General features: G+C 42.2%; 1 protein-coding gene across 2 annotated transcripts in view; it reads right to left on the reverse strand.

Moving 5' to 3' along the window:
* The window catches only part of LOC142413652 (rho GTPase-activating protein 7-like), a 52,301-nt gene that overhangs the window by 18,069 nt on the left and 10,637 nt on the right, over nucleotides 1-23,595 (reverse strand). Inside the window, exon 1 of one of the 2 annotated variants that reach the window (XM_075509989.1) lies at nucleotides 3,662-3,733. The exons of the other annotated variant lie outside the window; for it this stretch is intronic. Coding sequence (XP_075366104.1) covers nucleotides 3,662-3,686 — 25 coding nt within the window. The 5' untranslated portion in view covers nucleotides 3,687-3,733. Of the gene's footprint in view, nucleotides 1-3,661; nucleotides 3,734-23,595 lie in introns of those variants that run through there. 2 annotated transcript variants of the gene reach the window in all.

A 23,595-nucleotide genomic window follows, 5' to 3' on the forward strand; every position in this document is an offset into this window, starting at 1 on the left:
TATGGCTGTCCTATGTTACACAGGTCCATTCTGTGCTGAAGATGATTCAGTCCAGTCCCACTGAAAACAGCATTCAAAACAATGGCTGTGCCACAGCCTGCCTGTCCCAACAACCCCCAGCAAACCTTGCCTTCCACAGCTGCTGCTCCTTTTTCCCCGCTGTGGTGCCATTCTGTGCTCCACTGCCCCCTTCTCTCCAGAGCCCCAGTATCTACATTAGCTTGGCTGACACATCCTCTCCTTCATCCACTTGGGCTTAAGACCTGAAAAACTGTGTTCCCCCATCTGAGCACTATGCTGTTTGCAGACTGGAGAGCAAAGCCAGGCTCATCAGGCACTTAGAAACCAGATGCTACCACGTGTATTAAATCCCTATCAGAATGAACATCAATGTTAACAGGAATGCTTGCAATAATGAAAAGACATCTGTGCTGAGATTTAGGCATTCTCTCTGAGATGTCTTCCTCACAAGAAGAAGCAGTTTCCTAACAACAAGGGAGAGGCAGCAACTGAAACCAACAAGAAGCTGTATATGAAACAGGCCAGTCAGTCTTACCACAAGATGATCACAAACTTCAACTAGAGTATCAAATTGTGCTTCAAATTTTTAAAAATACTTCCTTTAAATAAAATGAGAGGATACAAATTTCTATTTGAAAGCATAAGTACAATGAACCTTAGTCTCAGGATGCAGCACTTCTCAGTTGCACAGATCTGCCACCAGAGTAGGAGTCCTGTTTTTTTCCTTCCCCCTGACTGCAAGTTCCTACCCCTCCTCACCGACACCACTAAGCCTGTGCGAGCAGGCCCGGCCAGCCAAACTGGCAGGAAACGATTCACTTCTTTTGGCATGATCAGGTTGGTGATGCTTTAGCTTTCTGAGTTGGCTACCACACGTTCAGATGAGCACCAGTGGCAAGACAAGGGCAGTGGTAGGCACGTGCAGGGAGAGGCATGGGAACATGCAACTGCCCACCGGTGGCCAGCAGCCCTTAGGCCAGTTCAGCGTAGTATAGAACCTTAGCCTAAATGTATCACTTTCACAGAGGTCTCATTGTAGCTCTCCTATTTTCAAAGTATTTTTTTTAGGATATTTTTAAAAAACATGGTAGATGCATTACTTTTACTTCTATCTTCATACAAAATAGTCTTCCAGTTTTTGAAAGGTAAGAATCTCATGGTGATCAGGTCTTAATTCATTAGAGGGATTTGTGTTTAAGTCTGAATCGTCTAAAACCATGCCAGTGAGCAAACAGTTTGGGAGGTTTTCTTGCTGTTTGCAGCACCTCTACATTAGTTACTCCAGAACCCTACTTGTCCACTTTTCTGTAGTATGCAAGTGCAGTGCTTGCAAAAAGGAACAGATTCTTCTCAACATGCCCAGCTAGGAGGCACTCACATAGCCTCTCCTCCCCATGCCATGCAAGTACAGACAGGAGAACAGAAAAGAGGGTAGAAGTGACTCCAACTTTATTTGACTACATATTACACCAATCTGAAAGGAAACAGAAAAAAAATCCAAAGAATTTTGTTCTTTCCCAGGCTCTGTCATTATATAGGAAATTTTTTTTTCCACATGGCACTAATCCTCCTACAACAGCAACAGACAAGCAGACGCCCAGAGCCCCCGGCTCAAAACCTGCTTGATTTGGCACAGCACAGCCAACTGTTCCAGCACAGCAAGATGCTGCTGCCTCCTCTCATCACCAACAATCCCAAACTATCGTCCCCCTCAGCCTCTTCCAGAACTGGAGTCAACAAGCACCAGGCATGCTTGGCAGCCACACGTCAAACTCTGCAATGCATTTTTCCTACAGCTCACGAGCCGTTGTCTGTGAGCTGACAAGTCCTTTTATGCAGTGACTTAGATCCTGTCATTATTGGTTGTGCTGGCAGTGGTGGAAGCGACAAGGCTTTTCAGGGTCCATTCGGAGATAAAATTATGAGTTCCCCATTGCATCTTTCTGGTCTGTGTATCTTCCTGGGGCTATAAAAAAATTGTATTACTTCCCTATGACTTACAGCTGCTAATAAGGCATTTCATTTTATATACACTCTATGAAAAATGCATTTGCTGCGCTAGAACTATGATCTCCTGAGGATGTTCAGAACTGCATTATACCTGCGACAGGATTTTCAAGAACTTTTTTTTCTTAAGTTATCTCCTCTTACTTAAAGAGAGAGTATGAACACGTTGCTTACGCAATGTTGAAGGCCCAAAAGCGATGCTTTCAAAGCAGGGTGTTTGCACTGACCAGGGTAAGCAGTCAGGGACCTGTAAAACTGTCAAACTCTCCAAAAGCTGAGATGGATCATAAATAAGTGGAAATTTTTATTCCGTTGTCCCTTGTGCAATGCAAAATAGAAAAGCCTAATTGTACTTTATTAACCCACTGGAGAAAGAGAAAAAAAAATTATTACTTGGAATTTTTCCAGGATAATTTAGGCTCCATGCAGATAGTGAATATAAATGTCTGGAAAATGAAAAGGCCAAAATATTTGTCCTTTCATTCCTACTTTACTATCATGCTGGTGTTTTGGAACTGCAGCCAACTCTTCAGTTATCACAGCTGGGAACTGCAATGTATCCCAGTACTCTGTGGCAACCTTAATTGCATCTTTATCCAGCTCCTTGGCATTAGCTTCCCAAGCTGATTACTAGGACTCCCAAGCTGACATTAGGATCTTTACTTGGGTCCTTGTCATTAGCCTCCCATGTCAGCTACTGGGACCTAGACAAGTTTAAAGGCAGTTTCTTTGCAGACCACATTAACTAGCTGGACAGTGTTGGCTGATCTTTTAGTTGCTTCTACATAAATTAGAAAAGCTAGTGTTTGCTAGGTATCTAACTCCCATCGGCTTTAGGAGAAATGAGAGTGTTACTCTAATTTCCAAATACACACTTGAAAATTCTTATCCAAGTAAATGGAGCAAGAGACAGGGGATTTAGCTTCCTGCAGTCTAATCCCAGATACGTTGCTTCTCCATGCTTCGGTCCTGCTGGCTGTAAAACAGGAACAGGTACAACACTTCTCTGACGCAGCAGCTCCTTATGGCTGTTTTTTTACAGGACCCCTGTACATGATTGATTGAGAAATAGTTGATGTAAAATTCCTAGGAGGAACTGTAACAGGAAGGGTAACTGGTTGTTTCCAACAGAGCCAATATCAATAAACCTATAGCACACAAGTAGCAAAAACCAAACCAAGCATATTGTCCGTGCTCTTTCATTGTGTAGCACTGAGTTTTCCCTAATTCTGCAAAATGCCAGTAATACCTCTGTGCGTGACATAGGTTCAACCTACACGTTAGCAACTATTTAATCCAACAGAAGCTGGCCAGTAAGAGATTATATTTAAAAGAAATCTAGTTTATCAGCCCTGCTGCGGGTATGCTGTGCTGAGCCTGTTGAGTTTACCTGTTGAGTCCAGGTAAATGGACAAGCTTTTACTTGGTCAATATACCCTGACCAAGCTTGGCTTTCAAAGATATGCAGCAAAGTCAGAAAATCTACCCAGCGTTTCCCAAATACATCCAACTATGAAGCAAAAGCAACAGCTACTAGAAGAGCATGACCTGAAGTGTAGGCAGCCCAGGAACTACCGTCATGCTACCAAAGCAGCAATATTAAAGAGGAACGGAAGGTCTCCGTGGCACCCACCTGAATTCTCGCCCAAGGATGTCATCTACCACAGCTCAGCCGGCTGAGCCCCCCGCGCGGCCTCTCCTCTTAGGTACGGGACCCGGCCTTTAGCGGGCGAACCCCCTTGCCCCAAAGAATAGCCCCCCCGCCTCACCACCCCGCCCCGCCCCGCCGCCTCCCCGGCCCGCGGACAGCTCCGCCCGCCCCGCCCCGCCGCGCCGTCCCGTCCCGTCCCGTCCCGTCCTGCGGCTGCTGGTCCTCACCGGCGGGGCGGGGCGGGGCGGGGCGGGGCGGGCAGCGGAGCGCTGCGAGGAGCGGCGAGCGAGCGGCGCCGGCGGGTGTGCGCGCACTCGCCCTGCGCTCCGAGCTGCGGCCGCTGCGGGGCGGCAGCGGCCGGGCTGGGGAGCAGCCTCGGCCGCCGCGGGTGCCGGCGTCGGTGCCCTTCGCCCGCGCCCTTCGCCCGCATGGCGCAGCCAGCTAGGCGGGCCTGCAGCTGCCTCCCGGGCTCCAGATCGCACCTTTCCTCGGAGCGTGCACACGCTGTACGGCACCCTATTGCCCTCTCCGTCCCGCAGGACGGATGTCTCACAGATAGAGATACCTGCCCACGTTGGGTACCTGGCTATACAGAATGGTTATCTCATTCCAGTTACCGGCATTCATTCAAAGTGAAGGAGTAACTGAAGGAAATAACACTTCATGGCTACGTTGCTGGCTAACCTCAGTGTTTTAACATTTTGCCAATGTTACTTTGATGGATTACTCAAACTTTTACAAAATTAGCTACTGTTCTATTTTTTCCTTCCTAACAAATACCTGCCTCTACCCTGCACCCAAAAATTTAAGACTGGCGTTGCGTCCTGCAAAGGAGATACTGTGCCTAGCAGCAGACTTCTTCTTTTTGACTTTAGAGGGAACAGAAAGGAGCTGGGATCCACAATTACAACCAACCTCTGATCCCAGCTACCGAGTGTGACCCAGCCACAAGACGTGGTTATTGTGTTGCAATTAGGTCCCTCACCACAATAGTTTTCATGGAATAGACAGGACCTTTACTTTTATTTTGCTTATATAGACTTAGTCTAGACAAAAAATAGCTTGTGGTCTGAAAAATTCATATGCAGTTGAGCAATGAATCTGTGTGATTAAAAAACATTAGCACGCCTTGTGACCTTTGCAACTAACTAGATTTCTTTGCATTTGCTGTAGTTCATTGCTGCTATGATTTTATTTTCTGCTTTTAATGATGCTGGTTTACTGACCTAAACTAATACAGTCCCCTCCCCCATGCTCTAAATGTAGATGGTCTATTTTGTCACGTTAAACTTATTTTTAAAAAAAGAAAAACTTTTGAGCTGATTTTTAAGCCAAGATGAGCAACACAAACCCGTGGATTTCAAATAAAAATACATGATCAGCCTTTACAACCTGAACAATCATTGTGCGGGGATACTCAACAAGGTACAGATTGTCATGTAGGCTGGTCTCAGAAGAACATATCAAAAGTATTAATACATTTAAAATTATTTCCCGGGAAGTTAACTTTAAATCACTAATAGTTTTATATCTGCTGGACTGTTAGGCATTACAGTTCTATAGGGCAGACATAAGGGTGGGATGCTGTGTTAATTTACAGAGGTTGAAAGATAATTCAAACTCTATGAACCACTCCAGATAACCGGATCAGGCTCTAAATTTCTGTAGGACAACTTCTTGTAATGTTTAGGCTCTTAACAGCTTGGAGCTTAAAACACAGGAGGAAAAAAAGAGATTGAATGCAGTGGATAAACAAAAATTTTCTATTTAAAACAAGAGTTTTTCTCGATGTGGCTGGTTTTTTTTCATAAACGAAGATTTAAGAAGTGAAGTAGTAATGCATTTTTGTGTTCATTTCATTTACCCTAATCTCATTATACCCTAATGAAGTTGCAATTTATGGGTGTGTTTCATTATCATTAGCTTTGTTTTCTGTATAACAACCAAATGCAAAATTTGCACAGACTTATGATTTATTTTTCATGCATTTGGTTCCTAAACTGGCAATTTGTATGGCACAATAAAAAGATATTTGATATTGGCACTGGGTTACACAATACAAAAGAAATTAAGGTAGTGTGATATATGGCGTCTAGCTATGATTAGCTAAGAAAATGCTTTTTGCCAGACCCACCCAAAGCAACATAAAAAGTACACACCCTGCACTGATTAAATTCTCAGCTATGTGCTTGGGTTAGGGAGACAGAATGTATAATTTAAATCCGGGGATAACATCAGTAAGCTGCTTCCACATGATAGAAATGCTCCAACTAGACCATACAGTTTCTCTTTCCCACTCATTTTCCTTTGGGCATTTGCCATGAGATGACAATGCAGAGCCCTAAAATGCTCATTTGCTCTCTCTTTTAGGTACTTAAGTTACTTTAACAATAAACTTATGGCAAGCTTCCTAGTGTTGTATGGGTAACTGATCAAGAAAAGGCCTACAGAAAAGCTTATGGGGGGACTGCTTCAGTATGACATAGCACTAACTGAAGAATTTCTGAGGGCTTTTCAGGAAGGATTCACATTCCCCTCTCTTGATCATTTTATCCATCTTATAGTACAATGGACCTGGGGGGTCCTTGCATCAGCCTTTGACTAGAGGAGGTTCAGCCCACACATAGTAAGTTCACACGCTACAGAAGCTGGTCCTTAGCACCTATATCTGAAGTAGGAATTACTGTTTTCACAAGTATGTCTGGAATAATGATGCCTCAGTTTCAGAAGAGGCATTTGGGTATTTTCACAGTGTGTCAAACCCTCCACAGCCAGCTGCCTGGCTGCAGACTTGTGGGACTGCTGACGGAGGTTCCCATGCCAGAGGGAAAGATGACAAGAAAATCTATTTCCTGCTCACCTGGGCTTTTCCGTTCCCAGCTCTGCAGCTCACCAACGACCACCCAATAACATTACTACAGCCCCCAAGCTTACGCCTTTCTTTGGGACTGAAGCCTGGAAAATGGGATCTTTTCCCCAAATGGTCATTAGTGCTTGATTTCCTCTTTTCTGGAACCACTTACCCTTGCTGAAGACTCTCCAGAACCTTTCTGATGGGTTGCATTACAAGCTGACTTAACTTGACCAAAAAATCCAGCCATCAGCCTACTGTAGGTCAGCACACATAAGGATTCTGTACTGAGCGTCTCCAAACCAGTTACATTCCACCTTGCTCAAATATGGTGAAAGACAATCCCAGAGCGGGTCATTTTAAACAACTTGAAAAACTAGTGCATGAACAAAATTAATCATTTTTATAAATGCTGCTTCTAAATCCCTCACTCATACTTAACCAAAACTGTACAAAAGCCCCAAGTTACTGAAGTCATTTCAGACAGGCATTGTGCCAAGAAATGGAGTCACATCTCATTAAAGCCAAGCTTCTTGCATATTTTAATTCTGATGTCACTGGAATATTTCCCATGCAAACACATTTACCAGAGATCACCTCATTCCTTTCTTCCCATCGCTCCCTTTTACTGCTTCCCACAACAAACACTTTTCAGGAATCAAAGCTGAATGGAATTTCATTTCTGACTTTCCCTTAGTAAGATCCCAAAGTAATTGTTTTCCATTTTCCTTGCTGATGATCTTGAGTTAACACAGGAGATCAAGAAATCTAACTTCAGGCATCAAGGCATCAAGGAAGATATTCCTATGGAAACAAGTTGTTCAGAGAAAAGCTGCATGATTAATTAATGAGTTAGACAAATTGGGAGGAAAAATGCAGAACAAAACACAGGCAATACATCAAGACAGAGTTAAAAGAGATGAATATTGAAGGTAATGGGGAAGAATTGTCAGTTACAAAGAAGAAAATTAATAAGCTCAACAGAAAAGGATTTTAGATAGGAAATAATCAAATAAAATTAAGAAAAAAACAGGTTAACAAAACCAAAAACTTCTTGACAAGAAAGTCCATTGATTGAAAAGTATTTTCCCAAGGACAAAGATTGAAACTTTATCATCTATGACGCAAGGCAGATTACACAAACTGCTAGTATGTGTATTTCAGGGAGCAAGATGTATGAGTGAAAACCTGGGCTGCGTGACTATTTTTCTTCTCTTGTGACAAGAATAAGCTGAATAAAGTATTTAACCTTGCTTAAAAAGAGGAAAATAATATCGTTAAAAATAGATTCTTGGATACACTAAAGTGATGTTGAGGCGAAGATAAAACATTAACCCATCATATTATAAAAGTAGCATCTAGTTATCATTCCAGTCTTTCTGTCAGAAAGCATCTGTGTGAGAACAGAAGTATGAGAAAATAAGCAGTCAGTGGCCCCCTGAAATTAACAGCAGGTTTTCCCCTGAAAATCAAGATAAAATGGTGTGGCTCCAAGTCAGTCAAAAAGCTGTTGCATTACAGGAAACATATCCTCATGGTTTGTCCAGGCTGTAGTCATTCAAAACCACTCAGACCTGATTTTTACAGTCTTCACCATCAAAATCTTAAAACATGACTAAATCTTTTAAATAGTTTTCGTAGTATTTCATAGTATTTCCTCCATCTCCCAATTAACTGTGCTTGGCTGGGACCTTTGAGTGAAACCTGCAGCAGATAAAGCTCTCACATTTCCAAGCTCACCTAGGAAACACAGACCTGAAATCTAGATATACTCCTGCTATGGATTTTGGTCCATGACAAGGTCAGGTAATCATCAATTCTAATTTTTATGTCTTCCTTTCCAAATGCAGCCTTCAACAATTAGGTCACAACAACCCACAATGGTAGGAAATGTACCCCTTACCTCTTCTAGAAATCCCCGCAAAATAAAAACCAGGGAGAATTCCCCTTCTAATACCTGATACCAGAACTAAAATAGAATAAAACACAAACCCTTTTTTTAAAGGAAAAGGTAAAGCATCCTTGTTACTCCTGTATCCCATAGAAGAAGTCGGTCCTTTTATATGGCTGTTTACCTGCTGCTACAATAATCATAACTACTCTATGCTGTTAGGAAAGGAAATATTGTGGAATTGCTGACCCTGGAAAACAGCATGGAGTGTTGCCTTGTCCAGCAGGTGACAATGACTTAGTTTGATCTTCACTCCTTTAAATCCCTATGCTCCTATTTCCATTAAAATTGTGCAATCTGTTTTTCATAAAGCAGGTCAAATCTCAAGCTGGAACTTAGCTTTTGTCTTCTGTTGTTAAAAGTAAAGCATTTTTTAAAGAGAAAAACACTGTGCTGTCACAATGAATTCCAGGGATTTTTCTCAAGGAACTTTTATGGTTAGACTAAACAAATTGAAGAATTCTTCCAGAACTAGTGAAGTTCCTAAAATGTGAGTGAGAGAATGTAGCAACAAAGAACATAACATCTTGTTTCATAGATTCACCAAGAACATTTAACTTGAAAAAGCTCAGGAGAAATGTGCTTGTAGTGGGGGCGTGGAGTTCCCTGAGGAGTCTCCCCTCCAGGGATGTATATCCACGTCAAACCTTCCTGCCTGGGAACAGCGCATGGAAGAGTTTAACTGCCTGGTGCAGAGAACAGGGTACCCAGAGCAAAATCACAGCTTTGACCCCCTGCCAACTGAGAAAAATGAGCAAACACTTTGATTTTCTCAATCACTTTTCTTTTTCTCCTATCTCAAGAGCCAATCACAACGGCAAAGGTAACACTAAAGGCAGAGCCACCAACACTTCTGAAGTCTTGCATAAAAGCATTAACACCACAGAGTATTGGCCCACATGCTTGAGGAACACAGCTCCACAAAATTTGTCTTCACAAACAGAAGTCTCTGAGGAAGGAAAGCACTCAACTACCTGATAATGCAACCTTGAAGGCTTAATTTCAGTTCTTTCTACCAAAATGTAGTCAATGTTTTGGATAAATAGAATTGGTTTCAAAGCATACTGAATTCAAGTTAACACCAACTTCTAACTGTTGAAGCTTAAAAAAAAATCATTTTGCATAGCTTGCAGAAAAAAATATGGTTGTTGCTTGTAAATTCTTACTTTTTCTACTTGCAGTAAAGTATCCTCTCTGAAAAGTTTTGCCATCTCTGTTGTTAAAGTGCATTTCTAGAATCATAAGAATACTTTTGCTTGGTTTATTTACACTCCAGCTAGAGAAGGCTCTGCATAGTGGAATGAATAAGTTGTTGAAATGCTCCTGAGGAAGCTTTTAAGTCACACCTATTTATATTTGGACCTAAGACGTTTGGGAATAGATGACTTTTAACTCTTTTCACATGCACCACACATGGGCCCTTACAGATTCCCTGTCATTAATGCTTGTTTTTTATTCAAAGTAGTATTATTTCACAAATTACAAGATGCTTTTCCCAGCAAAGCAATCATGCTGGGCTTTGCTACTCTCCATAGTAAATTTTTGAAGCAATAATATGTTCCCTAGAAAGAAACCCTAGAGGGGTTTCATGTGAGAAACAAATCCAAAAGCGCAAGCCACGGCATAGCCTTGGAGATGTGTGCCAGGTCCTGTTCAGGCACTAGCGAACGCAGTGTCCTGCCTCGGTCAGTGGTGATCATTGCCAAAGACATTACGTAAAATGGGAGAGCCGGAAGATTGCATCGGAGGAGACAAAACATCAAGAAATGTATGAAGCTCCTCTACTTAATATGTGTGGAATTGTATGGAAAAGTATCTTCTTTCAACTCTTCCCACATAAGAAGCCCACAGATTGTAATTAGCTTTCATTCACAAAGCTTTCTTTCACAACCCCTCAGCCCACTGCTACTTGGATACAGCTACACAACTCTGCCGACAACTACCTCCTTGGATCTGTCATCTGCTTCTGTCAGGTAAGCCCGATGGGACTCTGACCTGGAAGTGGTGATGAGTGATTTGTCAGATACCTGGGCATGCCAGTTCTGCACAGAGATGGGGATTGTTGTATTTCCCTGGCACAACTGCTCAGATTTTCAATATAATGCCCCACTGCTGGTGAAAATTTTTTTGTGCTGGTTGTGCTGAGTCCACCAGACACAAGTTCAAAAAAAAAAAAAAAGGAGGAAGGAAATCTAGCAGCAAGTGGTCATTCCTTGCCCAAATTACCAAATTCACTTTGATTACCTAATACAGACACACTGGTATAAATCATACTCAACTGGGGGGGGGGGGGGGAATAATAATAATAATAATAATAATTAAAAAATCAGAGCTTCTAGTGAACTAGATGGAGTTCAACACAGCACTCAGCTGCCACTGTTCAACATTTAAATTTTACATGGAGGAAGAAGTTAGGGAAAGAAACAGCTCATCTTTGTCTCAAATCTGAGATGCAGTCTATAGTCAGCGATGTCCTATGTCTTCTGAAGTGATTCTGAAATCTATCCACCCACCGACTCTTCCCAGGGGCACCCAGCCAACAGCACATTTTTTCAACTTGGAGTGACTGTCAGTTCAGCAGCAGAGAAAACAGACTCAGAGAGAACAAACTCACCAGGACTTTTTGAGCTATTTAAGTAAATAAAACCAGACTGCCCACTCTATGTCTTACCAACATGCCTCCAAAACGGCTGAGATTTAAGCATGAATGGATGATCCATTCTAGAAATGACACTTTGACACTTGGGAAATAAAACTTTTTGTATAAAATAACTAACAAGAATCACTTCTATACCACTGTGTCCCTCTGCCACATAGATCAGGCCTGAAGATGTAAAGAAAGTCCATTCTAAACTGTTCCTTTCCCAACCCAAAGGCAGTGCGAGCTGCGTGACGCCAGCGCTGATGCCACAGAGGTTGTGTGCAGACACTAACGCTTCGGATGGCAGCACCACCACTGCACCAGGGTTTGGGCTTGGTACGCAGGGAAATGGTGTCACAGATGAAAATTCCTCAAGAAATTGCAGCGTGCCACCATCCCTCGTTAAGCAGGTGATGTAACATACAGACTGACAGACAGCCAAATCTTTCCCTCTGGAGTTCAGACATCGCTGTGATATTGCTGTGAACCAAGACCGAGTTAAATAGGATCTGTATCCAAACTCTGTCAGTCTTCGTTCTTGAAAAACAGCTGTTTCTTGCTTGATCAGAAAAGCAGAATAGTACCTTGTGCTTATTTTTCTTCCTGTCTTCATTATATCTAAGCCATTGAAGAAAGCGGCTGGACAGAGAGTTCCTCAAAGATCCGGTGGATGCTCTTTCCAGCAACAAATCAAAGCAGCTGGACAGGTCAATTTTTTGCCAATCGGCCAAAGTCAGTACCTCCTAATTTTAGCAGATTGATTTTACACATGAAAAGACAGTTGCTGGTTTCTAACCATATGTCTTAACAGCTCAGGAAGCAGTAATAGGCAAGTGCCGTACTAGGTCAAAGACTATTCCAAGCTTATCTGTACATGCAGTCAGATCTGCTTGGTTGGAAATCTCCTGAGAACAGGTTTGCTTGTGAGTTTTTCCAAGAACTTCTTGCTTTTTGAGCTAAATAAATGTCACAGAATTAAAAAGACATCTGAATTTCAGTATTTTGGAACTGGTGGTCCAGTATTATTACCATCAATGTGGTATTGTCATCAATGTGAGCAATGTGATGCAAAGGAAAATGTAGTATTTTATTACAGGAGAGCTACAATAGCTCACATGAATAAGAAGCACTAGAATATATAAACTTTGGAAATCTTGATAATTTATTGGTGAAATTGCTTATTAGAATAGTAAAATCTGAAAGGTAGTGAGGTTTTGATAGAATACCGATTAAACAGATTTAACAAATACTTGCTTGAATTCTCCACAGTAGTTCAGCTTGGCCACGTTCACATCCTTGTTTCATTATTTTCAAGCATTTGTGAAACCATAATTTTGTTCAGATGAATAACTGGGGACCAATAGATCTTACCTACAGCTAGCAAATCTGCTGTTCAGTATGAACAACTAATATCACAGTGACTTCGATCAGTTTGCATTCCCCCATAGGCTGAAAATATTTTCAAAGATATTTGACCAATCTATTTCCAGGAATGTGTCAACAAGAGAGAAGAAAAAAAGTGTGGTGGTTAATTTGAGCCAAATCTATCATTATAGATTATGGACTGATTTTACAATATAATTTATGTCATTTGCTATTTTCCCAGCTCAAATTTATCATCAACAGATAATTCTTTGAAATCTTTGAGACCTTTCCAGAAAACTCCGCAATTCTTTTTCTGTGGTTTTTTTTTCCTATGCACTCTTTTCTATGACATATGCTTAAACTCTTCATTTGAATCACTAATATTAGGCCTATAGTAAACTTCTGAAAATGCAATAGCCATTTGGGAGAAATAATATCCAAAAGACTTCAATAAATAGCCTCAATAAATTCCATAAGTAGATCTAGCATTTTCATCTGAAAAGCAGAACAGCTTGTATCTGGACCTCAGAGAAGCTGAGATTCATTTTGGCTTTTCACTTTGGCACTTTAAATGAGAAGAAGATGTCAAAGAGAACACAAATAAAGCAAACAATGCGGGGGGGGGAAGGGGAGAGACGACAGATCAGAATCTGTAAGGCAAAGTGTAAAATTGCAGTAGTAACTTGTAAATCCATTTTGAAAATGTACAAAATGTGCTGTCTAGACAGGTAACTACACAGGATCTCCTGTTGCAGCCATTATATGGATTGTGACAAGAGCCAAGAAACAGGTCAATATTCTGAATGCTTTAAAAATAATTTCCTTTGCAACAATTCTAAAAAGTGGAAAAACCTTGGAAAGATGACAGTGGTGCTCTAATCATGTATCTCATTTTTACAATAGGTCTGGAATTGGCATCAAGTCGATTTAAAGGCAACATAAAACTAGATTCAAACGTTATAGTAGGCTCAGCCTCTTTAACAGACTATAATGTATCTCAGCAATGCCTGGTAGCTTATTTTAATCTCTACATGGCAATTGTTTATTGAAAGAAGAGAATACACTTCACATATGAAACATTTTATGAATATTTTAAAGCTCATTGAAAAATATTCAATATAATTAATAGATAATGTCCGGTGCTCACATCTATCACAGGAATCCCATTTCCACTCTGTCCAGCACCCAACTGTCCTGACCTAAAATGTTCCATCTAATAATATTGAGAAGAAACTGCTGAAAGGCCTTAATCAGGTTGGATTGTAAATTCATTCCCTTAAGCTTCCTAAAATTTAGTTTCCTAAAAATGCAGATGGGCACCAAGCAGGGGAAACATTGAGAGAGCCTAAATATCTCAAAACTGGGGCAGGGATGCCTGGCAGCCCCAGCACAGTTTGCCTGTCCTCCAGGTCCCAGAGAGCATTTCTGCTTGCACATCCACGCTGCCCCAGGTACCAAGCACCAGGATGTGCCGAAACCCCGGGCAGCAGCCCCCCACCCCAGCTGTGGACCTGCCGGAGGGTGGCTGAGCATCCCTCCAGCCAGGCTCAAGGCCAGTTGCGGCTGCTCAGAGCCACTGAACTCCCTCGCCTCAGGCCCCACGTGCACTGGGGCTTTCTGATGGGGGACTAGTTTTGCTCTGTGTTTTATGGACCCCACGTGTCTCTCGTCAGAGTTTAAGTTGTGTACATAACTCATGCTGACCTCTTCCTTCTTCACCGAAGCACTCATCTGAGCCAGATATCTGTCGGGCGTCACAAGGCTGCTTATTTGACGCACTATTTTTAAATAACTCACAAATATTTAAACAACATTTCACTCAGCATTACATGTTTGGAAGACATCAAGAAGTATCAAGAGTAGCTGAGCTGGTTGGCCCAAAGCAAGCACAGCACTGCAGCAGCTTATGCAGTGGCCTGCAACTCACACCAGCTTATGCAAAGCCCCTGGCAAGTGCCTCAGAGGCTCTTGGCACCCTGGCAAAAAGGCCTTTGTGAGACAAGCTAGGTACTCACAGTGCAACTGTTTGAGACACCAAGCCTTAATCGTGGTTTAGTTGTGATTTGTATTTTAGGGGATAACAAAGAATCCAAAGTCACCGAAGACATCAACACCCAGTTTTGGTTCTGTGACCTCTGTCAGGTCCCTCAACCTCTCCCAGTTCCTCTCCTGGAGGAGCTGAAAGCACTTAGTGTGGCTAACAAACTTTTGCTGGTTCTAAGAAAGGCTGTAAGCCTAGGTCTGAGGACTAACTGAGCCAATGGTCCTATCCCACACAGCAGTGTGAAGTCAAGAAAAAAGCCCAGCTGGATTTTAATTCTAATTTAATATACATTTAAGATACAGGGCTGTACCTTCCATAACATCTCTAGTTGGCCACAAGGTGCCCAGTACCAGGTGATGGGTGTAAAAGGCATCCGCTATCCAGGCACTATGGTAAACCAACTTTATAATCGATTTCTGTTTTGGAAACATAGCAAGGCCAGTAAAGCTTGGTTTTAAGACCTTAAAGCCTTTGGGTTGTTATTGACCTACTTTGCTCGAACAGACTTTCAAAACTCAAAAGAAGAGTATTTCACACATTTTGAATTTGAAGAAGATAGCTGTTAAGACGTTCAAAATAGAAATACTAAAACACCCAAAGCACTAAAAACATTAATAAAAGCACTTCAGATCAAAATATCTTGATTTGCCTTAGCTCACTTCAGATTTCAGAAGTACCCAGTCCTTTCTTAAGACTGAAGTAAAGCTTGGTGCCAGCCTACTTACGATGGGAGGCTGTGTACGTTCTTGTTTCTATCCAGGCATAACACAACTCCTAGCTTATTGAGCCAAACAATTTTTCCTTAGATGGCTTGGCCATGTAGAATGTGGAGCTGGCAGGTCACAACAGTATGTGTTGTCCTGGGAAAGGGCTGGCAAGAAGTATGAAGCAGGCTTCAATTCTTCACCTTCTTTTTTAAGCAATGAGGCAGATAAAGGTGGCTAAGTCAGAATAGTAGAAGATACACATGCCATTTCCTGTGCTTGCCAAATATCTACGAAATTTCTTGAGTCAAACATCATAGGCTGGTGCAGAGCAAGATTTGGAAGATATAAGGTACACATTAGCTACCTAGTCAAGGTAACAAGTCTATTATGCATTCCATACGTAAAAGGCTTTGGAAGGATCAAGAGAAAAGGTACGTTATCCTGTCAATACTAGGATGTCAGCACATGCAATCACCTTGTAAGCTGTGCCCTGCAGAAGAGCTCAGTTTCTCACTTTCAAAACATCTTGCCCTAATATTTTGGATAACGCAAGCCTTTTACATATTTCTTGGTAAGATCTAAATCTGTCTTGCAAAGAAGATACCATCTCTATGTCTACTGCTGGCAGTGAAGTAAAAGGATTCAGGACGCCTGATTCCAAATGCGCTTTCCAACGCATTGCCCCTACACACAAAGTAGGAACCCGGATTTCAGCCAAGGTCAGTTGTTAGATGTGCCATTTTCTGTAGGTGTAAACCTGCCAAGAATGAATGGGTAGGCATGTGTGTACTGCAGTTCATGTGTTGCTAAAAGTTTAGGGACATTTACCTTTGCCTAAAAAGCACTGCCACATATTTCAGTGACAGGAGGATTTCTCTTGTCTTCCCACATTTAAGAATAACTATTGCTGTCAGGTTCCAGGTGGACCCAGGGAATGCTGTGCAGTTTCTAGCTGTGGCATTCAGATAGTCCTTACCTCTGATAACACAGAGTGAGGGAGCGTCTGGGCTGATAGGAGCTGATGGGTTGGTTTACATCAATATCACTTACTCAACTTCACTATAGCTTTTTGCAGTTCTTGTAAAGGAGACAGTATAGAAATACAAAATATTCATACATTCCCTCTTTTCTCCTCTCCAGAAATGTCCCACTTCATCTTTAAGAAGTAAAAAGAGCAAAAGAAAAAAAAAAAATGGGCACCGCTCCCTTGCAACATCAAGCCAGCATAAGCAGTGACAGCACCCACATGAAATATTTTACCATTAATGGCTCCAATAGAAAGCTTTCTGGATGATCTATTGAAGCCCTGCAATCAGAAATATTATAAGCTTTGCTCAGCCCCATTTCAAAATGATGGTTCTCAGACGAGAGGGGAGTTGCCCTCACTTGTACCATCACATTTAGAAATCCTTTTAAGTCAAGTCCTTTTGATGTTATTTGAATGATCACTTCTGAAAGGTTATAAAAAATACAGCTAAGCCATATTTGTTTTTTCTGCAATGTTTGGAAAGTGTAAACACTTAAATCATCAACCAAGTGCATAGCATTCATATTCACCATACCTTTTAAAAGCATACTTAGCATACCACTGAGAAAGATTACTCTGCTGACAGAAATCAAGCATCTGGATTAATTTAAAGGAGTGCATTTCATAATCCATCATTCCAGAACAGGAGAACAAGGAACTGCTCAGTTAAATTAAATGGTGAGTTACACTGGAACAAATTAAAGGAAATTCATCTCTGCACTGTGTCTAGTCCAGACGTGTAATTCTGGGCTGATGCTATTAAAAGCCAAGCAGTCTAGATGGATTTCATAAAGACTGCATCATTTTACAACCAGTATTTATTTATTTGCACGCTTGCACAACACGGGAAGTAGCAGGATTTGTGGCTTGTAACATGAGTTGGCAGTTTCAAGCCAGCACTCCTCAAGGACTTTTTAAAGAACAGGTGTGGGAAACCAGCCTAGGAATGGTGGGCCACAAGCAAAACTCTCGTGAACCCAGTGGAGAGCAAATACAGAGGATGCTTGCTGCTCCCGCTGCAGTGTGTTTGCACTGGCAGCAGGGCCTTCTTACAGCATGTTCTTTTCCTGGGACACTTTGGAGGCCATCACCAGCTGGATTTGGTCCATGTCCATCAGCTAAAGGGGTCTCCATTAGACCCTACCCAGTCCATGTCCAGCTGGTTCAACGGGGGCGTTATGGACTGAAGGCTTGTTTTCTTATAAGAAAAGGATTTACTTGATAACCTAAGAGCCCACATGCAGACAATCAGGCTCGGCAGAACATATGAGCTACTGAGAAGATTTTACAAACAGTAGAAAGAATGAAGAAACTTGAAGGAAGAGTCTAATAAAGAATATATCTGTGTAAAATTCCTTGTGGTGCCAATTGGCTCTAGCTTTGCAGATATTACCGAAAGCCTAAATTTCTCAAAGTATATTTTTAACCTTTTCCTCTTTTCTTTTTTTTTTTTCTTGTATGTTTAAATAACCCCTGCCTGTTCCATTTTCTATCAACTCTTCTCCTTAATTTTCACTTTAAATTTTCAACTTTTTCTTCCTGGATCTGTACAGATATATTTAACCCAACCTTCTCATAGCAGAAGAAAGAGTAGTTTGAAAAAGAATGCTCCAATGAGATGCAAACTCCTTTATAACCATTTACTCTTCAAAAGTAAATCAGAATATTATCCTCATAGTGCTATGCCCGACAACATTCCAGTCCAACAAACAGCATATTTCATTTACTTTCATTTCCCTAACTAGGTCTCATTTAGGCAGTGAACAGCAGAGTCATAACAGTACAACTGATCATACAGAAAGGCAAACTGGCTCTCCACACTTGAAGACCTTGAAACCTTGGTAAAAAACATGCTTTGCAATAGAGAGGAGCTTAGCACCTTCCAGAAACCAGAAACCACAGGCACCAGTGACTGGGATGTGGCTAGCACAATGAGATGAGTGGCTTCCACATGGCTTTGGTGTGTTTGCAAGCCAGCATCTCTTAGCCCACCAGGTAAGAGCACGACTACTCTGCTGGGCAGTGCCATATTGCCCCACCTCCTGAATCTGCAAACCCCCCTTGGCACCCATGTCCCTTCTGGGCTGCGGGCTCCCGCCAGGGGCTGGGGCTGTGTCCTCTAGGGAGGAGTCCTCCTGTTTTCCCATCTGCTTTGCTCTCTTGTTTCCTTTTTCTCACCATGCAAGGCCAAGAAGCAACAGGGAGAGTGAGCAAGAAGACAAACTCTCTTGCCCACACTTATACATCCTGGTGTAGAGGAAATGTCTCGCACCCCCACACCTCCCATATCAGCCTGCAGGCAGTGGCTGTGGCTGGTGGAAGAGCCTGCTGAGGAGCAAGAACATGCACATCTACCCATTAGTGACCTTAAAGGTATAATGGGAGAGCAAGACTTCAGCCAGCTTGAAGCATTAGAGAAATCCTCAGAAGATAAAGCTCCCTTTTTCAAGGTGGGGCAGACACTGGAAGGCCAGTGAAGCTGCCCTTTGGACTGGCAAATGGACAAGTCTGAGGAAACAGCCAGAGATTAAGTGACCTGCTCAGAGGAAACCTGCAAAAGAGTCAGCAGCACTACTCTGGCTTCTCTACCTGTAGACAGACTGCGTAACTTTTCACCATAGCAATGTATGCCTACAGGCTAGTGTGCTTTTGAGAGGCTGTCTCTAAGCTGAGAAGTCAGGCTGTGAGTCGGTCCTCCTACAACCTTGCAAGCATGAAATAACAGCAACAAGCTATTACCTGAAGCTTGTCCAGGTGCTGCAGTTAGCAAACATGCCAAGCGGATTTCATATTTGGTAGCAGTAGTTTATTCCTCTATTTGCTGCCAAGTTAATGCATTTAGGCATATCTCGTAAATCTCATACACTAATCAGCTCGAGAGTTAATATTTCCGTAAATTCTGATTTCCAAAGTGCTGTGCTTCACCATAGCAAAAGAGGCATCTCAGTTCCCCAGGTCCTGTCTGCACGCTCTAGAAAGGACCAAAATATGGGGGGAAGGTGTTGCTCTGAAGAGCTATGCTGAATTGAAGAAGGCAGAGCGAGAGAGGAGATATGCTGCCATTACACAAGGTCACCCAGCAGGTGAATGGGCAACGCTGAATGCAAAATCTCTTTACAAACCTCACCCTTTAGGGCCAGCTTGCTGCCGCATGCTGTCTTTTCTGAAATCAGCATGGGATATAATTTCCATCATCTTAGTGTGATTAATCCTACTCTATTGTAAATGGGAGCTTCTGCTGAAATACCAACCATTTGTTTTTATACATCTGGCAAAACAGTTCTTCCTTTTATTGTCTTGGCCAAAATCAGCCCAATTTTTCAGGTTGATTGGGCATTTGGCAGTAATGCACCTAAATGGCTCTCTACTGCTGTATGATAACTGAGCATTGGCACAGGAAGATTTATAGCAGTGAGCCCCAGGTAAGGACGCTCCATTTTCCTGCAGACTGATTAGTACTGTCTATTCCAGTGATTTAAGTGTTTTTTCAAAGAACACATCTGAAGAGCTGAAATGGATACATATTGTCAGCTTCTGGCAGTTTAAGTGCAAACAGCTGCCCTGAAAACTCTGTGCAGTACCACAAAGAGATGAGCCTCTATGAAAGCTAGTCAATCAAAGAAGATAAATCTTTGTGTCAGTTCCAATTATTGAGATACTCTAGTTAACTCAGGGAATCATAGACATTAGACTGGCTTTAAATGCCCACGTGGTTGGGACTATACCATTGCTCTTGGGAGGCAATTTCACTGTCTGACAGATCAAGAGGCTTTTCTCAGCTAGTTAATTCCAATTAAGTTTTTCCTCTCAATTTCATCCTACTATCCATTATCCTCAGTCAGCTACCCTTAGCGATTCCTCTCCTGCCATGCTGCTCATGCTAAGAGTCCTGGAAATGGTGACATTATTACAAGTACCTGGTGATGACACCCATGAGACCTCCTAGCGCTACAGCCTCAGAGCAAAGATGGTTTCTGTCTTAAAGAGCTTCTTCCAGCTGCTAAGGCCTTTAAATAAAGCTATACATTTTAATTTAGGTACATCAGGAACCTTCCCTCCTTGTGTTTTGCCTCTTTTGTCCTCTGATAAGCTTTGTTTTTTCTGGCTAGCGTGACTTCAAATGCACAATTTTGAAGATGAGTTTAGATGGTGTAACACTAGAAAAGAGCAGCTGCAGAATTATCTCCTGATATTTTGCTAGAATGCTGCAAGCACCAGTGTCCTGGAAGACATTGCAAGTGTAGATAACATAATACAAAAAATGATTTTTTTCTGGCATACTGCTGTGTCATGAACCTTATATAAAGGAAAAATTACAGGAGATTCCGTTAAATCATTCCTTTCCTTGCCCCTCCAAAAATTAATGGGAATTACAAAGTGGATGGGAATCATTGGTGTCTTATCTCTGATCTCAAAATGGGCTGGTCACACAGCTCCCCAGCTCCCCTTCCCTTAAACCACACTGGTGTCTCTCTCACACGCTCAGGAAGACAAATGAAATGAAACAATCTGTAAACATATTCCTCCAGCTCAGGAAGATCAAGGGTTTTGCAAGTTTATTTCAAGAAACAAGAGGAATTCAGCCCTTTTTTCAACACAGCAGTGAGCGTCAAAGGGTGGCATACTCCTCTGAGGAAGCAGATCCCCTTACCAGAGGACAGGAGGAACTGGGCTTGAGGAGTACTGGGGGTTACGAGCACACCTTCAGCTGGGGGAATGAGCAACGGGGGACCCAAGCATCTCAGCTTCCCGGCTGGAGAGTTGTGCTCTTTGTCTACTCAAGAGAACACAGGATACCAACCTGGGATGTAGAAATAACTAGTTCTCACCCTGGCTCTCAGGAGTTGAAAGTAGGAGCCACTGCTGTCATGATAGTCTTCAGACCATGGCTGGTGGTTCCTGGGCCATGCATTGCATGCTCCCCAAGGGCCCTTGATACTGCTTAGAGCTCAGCTAAGCAGCAGCAGAGTATAAAAGGATCAATACAGTAAGCACCAACTGTAGGAAGTGTAAAGAAAGATGTCTCCATGTGAGAACCAATGTTAGGGCATGCCACAACTCATGAAGATTGCCATACGTTCACATGAGTACAGCCTCCCCCTAATTCACTGCAAACTTGAGCAGTCACTGTTTATAACATGGATTTTTCTAGGCACGAGGTGAAGACAGCATACATGAATGAGTGGGCTGTACTGCAGGGCCTAGTCACTTTATGGTTTTCTATGTAGAGTTTTTATTATTTTGCTTACCTTTTTTGGCATCAAAACAAATTGAACAGATGACTTTTTAAAAGCAGAGTGAGGCTTGCCGAAACTCTAGAAAATGGTTAAAAGAGAGTGCGTTGGATCAGAAAAATCTCTGAAAACTGATGTTTCCCCTGACTGCACCTAGAGGAAAGCCTGGTGGGCTGCCAGAACACCAGCCCCCAAGGCCAGTTTCATGTCATGGTTAGCATGGCGCATCCTGGCCTTGGCATGCCAGGCAGCTCTCAAGGTGGCAGGGAGAAGGCAGCCTGGCCTCCTCAGCCTGGCCACGCTTTGACCCAGCACGCAGACCTCAGAGCAGCCCCTGACTGTGCAGAAGCTCTTCCCTGCTGCCAGTCTTCTAAACCAGACGTTTCTCTTTCAGTTGCATTTTTACCATCTTCACGTAACCATCAGTAGAATTTTAAATTGGCCACCATGTGATAATACCTCGTCTCCAGCATGCTCCCACCACATCTTAAATATTCACTAGTCTTACTTGAATCATGAGGGCATGGGTTTGGAGAAAGGAGCTAATATAAGGAGGAGATAAGTATTCTCATTATCTCCAAAAAGAACATCTACTTTAGCCATTCAAAATGCATAACCAGTTCAGCAGCAGAATAAGCTGATTATGAAATCTGTAGGTACTTTCTCTGGCAGGACAGAGAGACATATTACTAAGAAAAAGAAAACTGGAAGAATTTCAAAATTATCAGTTTATTACCAAATAGCTGCTCTTGGCTAGAACCTCCATGGTGGGTACAGCAGAATGTACTGAGCCAAATTCAGCCTGTGTCGCACCAGCTGAAGTCCAGAGGAACTGCTCTGAGGTCATCTGAAGTCAAATTCGTAGAACTGGGCAGAAGTCCTGCATAGATTTACACCCATGATTAATTTTATACCACATGCCGTCCTGCTGAGATCCCAGGGATAAAGTGTGTGTATGGCCAAGTCAAGGTTTAAGCTCCAACCTAGATTTACAGCAGGGTAAAGGAAAGCATTACCCAGCTCAGTATTTATGTTATTCAGGCCAAGGAAAAAATGTAGTGGCAGCTGTGAACAGCCTGAAAAACAAAACCCTGATGGGAGGACCTTCACGCAGAAGTTTGGTTTGTTGTTGCAGCTGACTCTCTGCATCTCCTTTATCTTTTTTATTTTTCTCCTTTCAGAGATGTTTGACCTTAAATGCAAAAGGATAACATGGGTCATAAGCAGTGTTTATTATGTATGAGCTATTTTTCTTTCATGTTAGAAAAATCCTTTTGTAAAAAAAGTTGGCAGAAGTCCTTGTTACAGCTAAATTTCAGACCCATGGGTGATCTGGAATTTAACATTATTTATGTCTCAGTATAAAAAAAGCAACGAAAAGGAAGCAAATTCAAAGAAAATAATCAGAACACAGCTGAGGTCTGGTAGCTTTACTTTTTTAAACCATTTAGGTCTATCACCGCCCTTGTCTTCACTGATGTCGTATAACTATTTCAATGGTTTGAGGGCTTGCTATGTAGAAGCTGGAGTATTTGTAGAAATTACACATCACAGTTATTTTTATGTTGTTTCACAGGCAAGGGGCATGAAGCACTTTACAGATTCAAAGAACTAACTTGCACAGCAGAGCTCCTATTTACAGGCATGCTGACACTAGCTGATCACAACACTAATGCATTAATAGCAGTGCAGAGATTTTGCAGTTCAAATCCTTTGCAATACAGGTACACAGAGGAACAGTGAGTGGGGATGAAATCCTGCTGCTGCCGGCAGGATTTCAATTATAAATTTCTTTCACCAATTATACCTCACTTTCATCAATTATACCTCACCAATTATACCTCACAAATATAATTATATTTCACCTCACTGAGGTCCCACTCCAACTTCGTGTCCCCCAGCCCATGGCTTTTCATTGGGTTGGGATGACAAGCAGCCAGACTCTGCAATCCTCACTCACTCTATGTGGTACGTGGTTTCTCAGCAGCTCACCTCCTGGCTCCAGGGAGCTATTTGTACCGTAAGAGTAACTGCTGAGTATATGAGTGAGAGCTAAAGTTCAGCCCTTGACTGCCAATGTTGTCCAGACTTAACAT

Source organism: Mycteria americana, chromosome 8 (assembly GCF_035582795.1).
Source record: "Mycteria americana isolate JAX WOST 10 ecotype Jacksonville Zoo and Gardens chromosome 8, USCA_MyAme_1.0, whole genome shotgun sequence".
In the NCBI taxonomy this organism is placed as follows: domain Eukaryota; kingdom Metazoa; phylum Chordata; class Aves; order Ciconiiformes; family Ciconiidae; genus Mycteria; species Mycteria americana.